The sequence below is a fragment of the Embiotoca jacksoni genome, unplaced genomic scaffold, assembly GCF_022577435.1.
Source record: "Embiotoca jacksoni isolate LCO1_2020_lvr unplaced genomic scaffold, fEmbJac1.0.p SCAF_9, whole genome shotgun sequence".
Taxonomy (NCBI): Eukaryota; Metazoa; Chordata; class Actinopteri; family Embiotocidae; genus Embiotoca; species Embiotoca jacksoni.
The window spans coordinates 18719925-18729918 of record NW_027185447.1 but is presented as its reverse complement, the minus strand read 5'-3'; the positions used below and the strand labels follow the sequence as shown (position 1 = coordinate 18729918).

General features: G+C 40.3%; 1 protein-coding gene across 1 annotated transcript; it reads right to left on the bottom strand.

Moving 5' to 3' along the window:
* Window positions 1-770: 770 nt before the first annotated feature.
* plp2b (proteolipid protein 2b) lies at window positions 771-9010 on the bottom strand. The gene is made up of 5 exons (XM_069140485.1): window positions 8584-9010; window positions 4231-4386; window positions 4043-4141; window positions 2030-2126; window positions 771-1918 (listed from the first exon to the last, which is right to left on the bottom strand). Exons 1-5 carry the CDS (start codon window positions 8677-8679, stop codon window positions 1905-1907), a joined length of 462 nt encoding a protein of 153 aa, XP_068996586.1. The 5' UTR covers window positions 8680-9010; the 3' UTR covers window positions 771-1904.
* Window positions 9011-9994: the final 984 nt, after the last annotated feature.

The following is a 9994-nucleotide window of genomic DNA, read 5'->3' as shown; positions in this document are numbered from 1 at the left end:
GGCCTGTATTTCACCTAGGCTACAAAATAGGTTGACATGCATACAAAGATTTATGAGTCCTAACTAGACGTTTTTGATTCATGACATGTTCAGTCTATATCCATCTGTACATTCAGATCTTGGTTCTACTCATCCACTGTGGCTTTATCCCCCAAATTATTATTCCTGAATAAATGTTTTTGAAGACTAAATACGCACACTGGTGCGTTTTGGGCGAGTGAGTCACAATGGTAACTAGTTTGATGGCAGCCACACAAGGGATTATCATCCTTCCACAGCAGGTCGGTCGAATGACAAGCGTCCTAAAAGTGGTTATTGCAATTGCAAGGCTGTAGCACCAAAGCAAAAAAAAAAAAAAGTAGGAAAGGATTTTCATGAACACAATCTCAAAATGAAAAGTAGGGACAACATGCATGAACTGAATAGATGAAAAAGAAAATCAGATGAGATTAGAGCTCACAGATGCGTGCAGCACTACATCAACAAAGATCAAGACATGAACAGTGTAAAAACAGTCACTTCCGATCACATTTAAATACCAAGAACCCTGATTAGAGACTGCGACATCACCACCACAGCTTTGTTAACATTAGTTGATTTTAAACTGTTAACTTTCCCAGTGCCAGAAGATGAGTGGCAGACTGCTCCATCTAGTGGCAACGAAATAGAAGACAAGTTACAGTCAAAATCTAAATACCTAGAAATATATGCAATCAAATGAGGTCCTTGGAGAATGAAAGATTTGTGTGCAATGCAGGCTACAAAACAGATTTTCTTTGTTGTATCAATGGCTTTTATTTCCAAAAGCAAGGCTGCTTTGACTCTTCAAATTACAAGCTGCAGACTCTTGTAAAGCATGTTAGAAAAAAAATAATATTGAGGCAATGTTTTACTTGGACAAATCCCTGCCAACGGGTTGAAAAAACAATTACAGTACAAACTATTGTGATATCCACATTAATCTTAAAGTTTCAACAATTTTTTTCTTTTTGAAACTGACTTTTCTTCATCTGCCTCATCAAAAGAGAACGCGTAAGAAACGGGACCGTACGACTGGGCAGTGTAAAACGATGACAGAAAAATATTCTGCACCTTCAAAACGTGTTACAAATGTAAGAAAAAAACATAATAACCTGAGCAAGAATTAAAGGAGATGGGTAAAACTGGAGGATTACACTGTTATTTAAATAATTAACGTGTTTGATGGTTAAAGGCTCTAAACACTCTAAACTCTATTGGAACGAAAACAAACAAATGATTGCTGTTCAATGACAGCAGGCCACTACAAATGTTTAGGATTCAGGAATAAAAGATGAAGGAACTAGTTCATTTGAATAAGGCACTGTAACACACAGGCATTACAGTGATTAAATTACAGAAAAGGAAATGCATAACCATCTGAGAAATCGCATTTAAAATACAGAAAACAAATTTAGCAAAATTATGGTGTTAAACAATTCCTCAAGCACCCATCTCAGTGTCAATTACTCCTGAAGTCCAAATAACACAATTAATATTTACTACAGCAGTCCATTAACAGTAGACAAGTGTATTAGACAAGCTGCTTGATGACATCAACCGAAGTGTTACATTGCCTGTTACTGACAGTTTTCCCTTTTTAACCAGTGGTACGTTGAGGTTGGAATAAAAGCTTGGGAGGGGAATTCCTGGTGAAGTCGGCATGCAGGCACAGAAATACAGTACCGCTCACTTTGGCTATGACATCCTCCTCCCGGGCTTGGCACTAAAATAAAATCTCATCTGTTCCCGCCTTACAGTGGCATTGATTAAACTGTGACCTGCTCGTTTAACTGTCCATCGTCCTCTCTCTGACCCGGTCCACTGCTGCACAATGTCCTCTTTCCGCTGCGCTTTTTGACAGAGGTACATGCGTCTTGGAGTGTTTAAACTCTGTCATCTGAAAAAAAAAAAATGTAAAAAAAATTAAATAAATCAGCGAAAACTTCTCTTTGGTCATCCAGAGCATATCTGGAGTGCATCACGAAAGTTAAAAATCTGTTGCGCTCACCAGTAGAAGCCGCAGAGTGTTGTCTGGTAATCTTGATTTGCAGGAAGGTGATGTAGGTGTCATATGCAAATAGCAGACCAGCGAGCAGGCCAAATACCTGAGAGGAAACGGCTCGGTATCAGAATCACGACGCTGGTTACATTCATTGATCACATACGGGACCACCAAGTTGGTGAATGCAAAACAAGATTCATGAAAATGCATCAAAATACTGTAATGATTCAATAAACTGTCAATATGTGTGCTACACAGCTAAAGTTAAGTGCCGACAAGACTTTGCTGCACGGCCACATATTTGTTTTTACTTCCAGACTGTCACGTTGACTTGAAGGTTCAGGAAGTTGATCTGGTGTGTATTGTGTGTATTGTAGATACATGCGTGATGGATTTTGTGTTGCAAGAATGAAACCAAAGACAAGGCATAAAAATAGAACGTAGTGCACTGACAGAAGAAGGAAGGAAGGTTTACATAAATCTCACTGACATCAGCCACAAAGTAAGCACTCAATACTGAGGGAAAAAACATGAATTAAAAAAAAAGAAAGAAAGAATAAACAAATACGATTATCAGAAAATTACAGATAAAATATTTGCTAATGTCCTCGTCTGACTGTAAAAGGAAGCAGAGAGTAAGGTTGTGTGGTTCGTGTTGCGCTTGGCTTCCATTTTATTTGTAATACAACGACAAGCTCGCCGCTTTGATATTTTGTTCCTGCATTTATCTCGTGAGATGCCCGGTGTATCAACACCTCCTCACTCAGACCAGCTGGGTCCGATGCACCGTCCTCTCCCTCTCTCTAGCCGTGGCTGCGGCTCATTTTACATTTCACACATTTTTGATGTGTTAGAGGCCGGACACACGTGACATCAACATGCCTCCTGGACAATAAGAGCAGTTGATAATGTAGTGACGCTCCTGCTAAATTTGGTAGCTCTTACACCATCGTAGTAAATTGATTTTTGGCCAGACCTCAACCTCTTTAGCCCTCGGCTATTTCTTGAAATTTCCACTTGAAAAAAAGTTAAAAAAAATTCAGCCAATAACAGCTACACAACAGTCAGGCCAGAATGAACATCTGAGGGCTTCATGGATCAGAGACACTTGGGAGATTTTGAAATACAATAAGTCTCCTGTCTCCATCACCAGGCCAGAGTGAGATTTGAAAAACATCCGCAGAATATTAAAATCTTTCCTTTAGTATAATCAAAACAGACTGTAAGAGAGTAAAGAACAGCATTATAACAATGAACCAGTGACACTAATCATTTTTAACCTGCTTGTAAAAGTCTCAACAGAAACTCTACAAAATTTGAGGCCACATTTGACAAGTTTCCAAAAATGCCGATGCAAATCGCAGATATAATGCACAGATGTGATGTAATCTAATAATAGCAAGCAACTTATGGATCCAAATTTGGTTATTGGTCTTCTGCAGGTGTTACTACTTCCCCTCTTCATTACTCATGTAGCTTGTTTAATAACTCCTGTTGCATTAATAATATAGTTAGTGGCTGTGTGTTGAGCTACTCTTACTTTCTGTGTGTGACCATACGTACAACTGGACGTCTTTTCTCTTGCATCCTGTTCTGGCTCTGATAAAATCAGAACTGTCACAGTGTGCTGAACAGCTGATGATAAGGGAAAGACATGTTTCTGAACAACTTGAATTTACAGACCTGAAGTTTCCGTTAGAAATTTGCCTGAAAAAGTCCCATTATGAGAAAAGTCGTACAGTGCGCTGTAGACCCGAACGTGAAGGAAGCATGACATGTGATTTGACAGCAGTATTACTTAATACTGTCAGAGCAACTTCTCCAAAAGTTTGATTGTGTATCGTAGCGTAAACGCAGCGGCCAATTTCAAAGCCTGCGGGTTTCAATTTCTACATCATGGAAATGACTCATAGATAACAGTTTACAGTCGTCAAGGTAAACAATAAAACCTGCATGGTAACATGAACAGTTTCAGAACACAGTTGAGATCACAGGTTGGTTCACGGTGACATAACTGACCCCGCCTGCGACAGCCGCTCCGTCCCTATTTTTGCTGATGACGCAGATCAGAGAAGTGATGAGGTAAAGGACGGCACCAATGATGGCACGGAAAAAATCCTGCACAAAAGAGGGAAGCAGAAGATGAAGCAACGTGCATCTCAAATGTGTCAGCCTGTGTGTAAGTACGTGTGCTGTCAGACACTCACGCTCCAGAGCCAGTTCACCAGCAAAAACTGCTTGTCCAGCTCCATCATGAAGATGATGAAGAAGATAATGGCGAAGATCAGCTCACAGATGGCCACAGTGGAGAAGCCTCCAGACGCAGAGGCAGCGAAGCAGATGATGACTATGAAACTGAGGAGCTACGAGTGATACAAGGGGAACGGGGAGATGGAGGGGGGGGGACAACAAAGAGAAAATAATGTTTGATATTCCAGAAATCTTCACGGTTCCACCAGATGCTGCCTGAATTCCTCCTCGCTGTTGAGACTTTGCGGGTTACTTTGAATTACATGATATAAACAGTGTGTAGATCAGCTGCAATTTGAATGAGACAGTCCTGACCATCTCATAGCAACAGAAAATAAATCTGTCCATTGAACTGTGCGACAGTAAATCGCTCCGACAAAGCCATCATTGTTAGCTTACTCAAACCACTTCACTTGTTCCAAATCAACACTCGCATGATAACCAAGACAAATTATCTTTCAACCCATAATATTGTTAGCGTAAGACAACTGAATGGAATATAATTCACTCTGTCAGTCAGTCTATCACACATGCTGCTTTCATCTTAGATTTACAGCGAGTGTTTGTTCCATCATATATATATATATATAAAAAATTTAAAAAAAGTCAGCGTGCATTCTTCTCTATCCACTGAAACGCAGCCAACGTGGAGAAATCACAAACTCGGGCTGCCCACGGCTCAACTATCAGCCTCTTTCTTTCAATATCTCTATTGTTGCTGCTGCTGTCCAACTGTGTGGGCAGATGTGTTCACACAAGCCGGACAGACTTCAAATAGTTCGAAGTTCTAAACGTCTTTTTAAGCCTGACAATTTCATTCATTCATTTGGATCCATTAAATGAGTGCTTGAAAAATAATTTCTGTCAGTCAACTAAACAATTTATCGACTAATTATTGCAGCTCTTAAAACCTTGATTTTATTATTTATATTTCTTAAAAAAAAAAAAAAAATTATGATTCTTTTCTCAAGGCCAGTCTTAAGAAGAAAAAGTCTCAAGAGTATGAAAACCTGTATTTCACTGCACATTTTGAATTGGCATGTGACAAAATAAACCTTCAATCTCCATAATCACTCATTCATCATGTGTTGCTACAAAATCTGTTGTCCTGCAACATCCAGCTGCTCCGCTTTCTTCTTAGGTCATTTATTCTCGTAATGCTGACTAAATAAATGGGACTCTAAAAGAAGCGCATCTGTGAAAATTGCAGCGTTTTATTCTCAGACAGAGACAACTCATTAGACGGAGTCAACTCACTGCAGTCTACATGATACACACATGATTTAACGGACTCGATGGCAGCTCTACATCTGCCACTGCTGCCTCCCCCTCCCCTCACCCGCCACGCACAGACAGCGAGCGAGATGCATCAGTAGTTCATGTGTTCTCGAGACTGGCACAGGCTGCCTCTGTAGAGTAGCGAAGAGGCCGAGGCCAAAGTCCTGCACAAAAGAGGCTCTATTCAGGCCGAAGCCGGCTGCTCCGAGAGCCGCAGCCACCGAGGAGGCCGTCGCACGGAGGAACACCCACTTTACGAGAGTCCCTCGGAACAAGAAAGGCTCTGAGATGTTGACACCGTTATGTTTTCCAACAAAGCGGTGGATCTGTTTGCACAGGGCAGCTTTCAAAGATCCCAGTTAGGATCCATTCACAGCACCAGAATGAGCTGCTCTATTTAAATTGACTGGAGGGGAATTGTTGCAAACGGTTGGCTAATTATAGTCAGCAGCAACATGAGAGCCAAGAGCCGGTCCGCGGTGCAGAGACACACCAAACAGCAATGGTTGCTAGGGGAGTCACTTACATTTTGGGGCGGGTTGTTTTTTTTGGGGCACTTTCTGTGACTCACCAATGTGGATAGCATGAGTGTTGAGGGTAAAAGGAAAGTTCCGTTTCATTTTCTCATTACTCATTTCCACCACTTGCTTTCTCCACCCTACTTTACTTTCAATAATTATTCTGACTAAGAAATTTTGAAAAGCAGATAAATAACAACAGGAAGGTTTTTCAGTTATAAGACAATCTCACTCCCTCTTACGTGATGTCAACTGAACAGAAAGGTCAACAGTCATCTCGGTTGCATGACTCATCCCAACTTATCACTCACTCCTGGCTTAACCGGGCCACATGACAAACAGAAGTCTGCACTAGATGGGCGTGTGGCTTGTGTGTTGCACTACAACTTTGAACATGTTCAAGCAAAGTCGCTCTCTGAAAGACAGAATAAAAGAAAAAGACAAACAACTCTCGATGTAATTTTAGCGAGGCACTAACACATTGCTGTTAATCTTTTATACTTTTGGTTTACCAGCAGGAGCAACATGAAGATCAGTAACCCTGGCTGCTGCCGTTATTTCCAATTTAAAAAGGAAATAGCCCTTTTAAATTGGAAATAATTCGCAGTAATGACATTTGCCTTCCTGTTTCCCTCCCACAGTGAACTATTTCAGATATCCACCATCACAGACGATTTCCTTTAGACTTTATCAAAACTGCAGTAAACTCATGAGCGGGAAAGGAAACAACAAACTTCCGAGGCAGGATCCAGTGGTGCGTGAAGCAGAGAAGTGCGTGTTAAGCTGTTCATGCATTCCTTGTTCTCAGGACTAAACTTCACACTACTCTGGAATTTCCATTAGCTCAGAAAAAAAAAAAAACCCCTTTACAGTGGGTGGACCACTGACCACCAACATCTGAGAGCTGCTTTATAATGAGCCTGCTGAGCTGTGAGAGCAGAAACCTTTCATCAGTGGCACAAAGTGCTGCTCTCCTCACAGGATTATTGATAGTGGAGCTGCAACAATTACTGATGGATTAGTTGCCAGACAATTAATTGCCCATGATTTAGATTTTTATTTTAAGTAATTTTTTAATGCAAATATGCTCAATAAACATAAATCTTTTCTGGTTCTTGTCATCCTGTATGATGATAAACTGAATATCTTTTGGTTGTGGGCTGTTAATCAGGAAAAAAAACAAGACATTTTAACTGCGTGTATATACACATATGTATATATACATTTTAAAGACCAAACAGCTGATTAATTCATGGAAAAATAATAGACAATCATGAAAATCATTGCTATTTGCAGCCGTAGTTAAGATGCATTGGTTGGTCAAGGTAGTGTTAATTAACTTTGGTATTATTATTATTATTATTATTATTATGTTGGGCATAAATGTGCCATATAAATAAACTGACTTGACAATGTGGCAAAGAACTGGGACGCTTAATTAACTGTACTTTAAGTACAGTATTCGAGTAAATTTACTTCCCTACTTTCATCCACTGAAAATGCAAACCTCATGCACAGCATTAAAGATTGGAGCAACTTCTGTCGAGAAAACACACAGCTGTGAAATACAAACAAAAGCGTTCATGTGAAACCAGGCCCAGGACAGTATAAATACAACGACCTGCCCGACAGGAAGAAATTTTGCTTTGCTTTGCTCATACTACCTTTTTTATTATTAGGGCATGGGTGTTGCTGTAATGTTTCTATTTCCACCATTGTGGGTGCATATATTCCGCTTAAATGGAGCCAGATGTGCAGAGATATAATGTAGGGCAGGGGTGGGGGGGGGGGGAATCCCTTTATGAGCCTTTATACTAACAGGAATTTGATATACACTGCATTTTCTCTTCACCATATTCGGACTTTCACTCCTCTGCCTACAAATAGTCTGCGGCCAGCCTGTGGTATTAAATACAACAAGGGGATGCCTGACAACAGCCACTGGGCTGAGTTAACCCACGTGACCCTTCATCTGCCATTAACACTCAGCATTTGGCTCTTTGGTGCGAAATGAGAAAACAGAGGAGCACACGTGACAGGTGGAAACCCTTAACCTCACTTCATGATCCCTCCACCGGTAGACCACATGCTTTTCATTCCCTGCATTCAAAGATACAGAACCAGGAGAAAATGCGGCTTATTTCTGACCAAAGTTAAGTTTTAAAAGGCTGCTGTAGCAATTAGAAAAAAAAAAAAAAAAAAAAAAAAAAATCAATAGCTGCCCAACATTAACCCACTTCACCATCTATGAAATATTGATTAGCTAATCAATATTTCATAGATGGTGATGTGTGTTGCAACGTAAAACCTTAATTATGACAACAATAACTGTAGCTGTCACTTAGGTGTAGTGGAGCACAATGTCTCTCTAATATGTGGTGGAGTAGAAGAAAGTTGCAACACACACACAACATATTACAGATTGCAGTTTTGTAAGCAGTTGTTGACAATTATTAAAAAAAAAAAGCTACAGAGTAAGGTAAAAGTTCCACGTTAGTCTTGAAGTAAACTTACTATTTCTCCTGTGAGGATGGTGCCTTTCTGGGTCTTCACGTAACTTTTCAGCTTCTCCATGCAGTTAGCAGTGTTGGACCCACTTGTATCACCCATTGTGTAACAAATAACTCACTGAACCTACTATGCGTTGTATTAAAAAAAACCACAAACACGGTAAACTCGAGCGTCAAAGTGAAAGGTGTTTCGGAATTTTTTAAAAAAAAACGGTCCCCGTGTTTGTGGCCGTAGCTACCGCTCAAGCCAGCGACGAGTTGTTGTTTTTTTTTCCTTTCTTTTTTTTTTTCCTCTTCCCCCGCAGGCGAATGAATCAACTTCTCCGGTGAAAAGTTTGGGTGAAGCACTCTGACTGGACTCCGTCACGACCGCAGAGGCTCTGCTGAAAGCCTGCTCTCTGTCTGAAGAGGGAGGGACGGTTGCAGGAACTGAGCGTTGGGCGTTGGCTTTCACTTTCCTCGAGGGGAGCTGCTGTTTGCACCGCCGAGCCGAGCCGAACCGAGCCGAGCCGAGCCGGGGCGCCCTCATGCTGCCTTCAGGTGCTCTTCGGAAACTGCACGAGTCGCAACACCTGTTGCGAAAAGGCTTCCTCAGTGGCTGATATTAGACAGAGCAGTGACTAGATAATAAAAAATGCCTGCCTTACCAACAACGTTTAATATTCTTATTAAATTTTAGGCTATCTTGTCTTTTTACATGTCCGTCTGGTAAAGTACACTTTAATTGTCCAGCCAGTCAAAACTTTCTTCTACTCCGCCACATATTAGGGAGACATTGTGCTCCACTACACCTAAGTGACAGCTACTTATTAGTGGTTGTCAGAATTAAGGTTTTACATTACAAAAAAATTTATGATTAATTAATAAAATGCACTTTTTAGGATTAAAGAAGTGTCCACTGACCTTTTTGACCTGTGGGCCCTCACAAAAAACTCTATAAAGAATTTGTGTGGGAGTATCAAGTTCAGTTTTAACATTATGATCATGAGAAATTGTTAGTCAGGGCTCTATTAAGAATTATTGCCTACTGTATTAAAGTCATTTGACTGCCTTACTCTATTCTACACTTTTATTTTATGAATTTCATAATTATTGGGTTGACCTCAAATTATAAAAATTAAAAGTCAATTCAAGCTAATGATCCTATGAACTTAAAATCTGTTTTCACTACTGTTGTGTTAACTACTACGGAGGATTTTGTATTAGTAAAATGTTCTGATCATTTAAATCATTTTAGCACTAGGACAGGATGTAAAAGTACTGAAAGAAATTGCCTTTTGTGCAAAGAGTGGCTGAATAAAGTTTATCCCCTCCCCAAACGGCAGTCAACATCAAACCATAGCCCTAGTGAGAAAAACTTTTTTTCTTTTATTTGCAGTGGATACATGCAGCATGCCGGGTTAAGCTAACTTGCA

Coding starts and splice junctions, on each gene's coding strand:
- plp2b (XM_069140485.1), bottom strand. CDS start 8,679: ATGGGTGATACAAGTGGGTCCAACACTGCTAACTGCATGGAGAAGCTG. Junction 4,142..4,230: donor TGGTGAACTGGCTCTGGAGC/GTGAGTGTCTGA, acceptor TCTTTTGTGCAG/GATTTTTTCCGTGCCATCAT. Junction 2,127..4,042: donor GAGCGGCTGTCGCAGGCGGG/GTCAGTTATGTC, acceptor GTTTCCTCTCAG/GTATTTGGCCTGCTCGCTGG.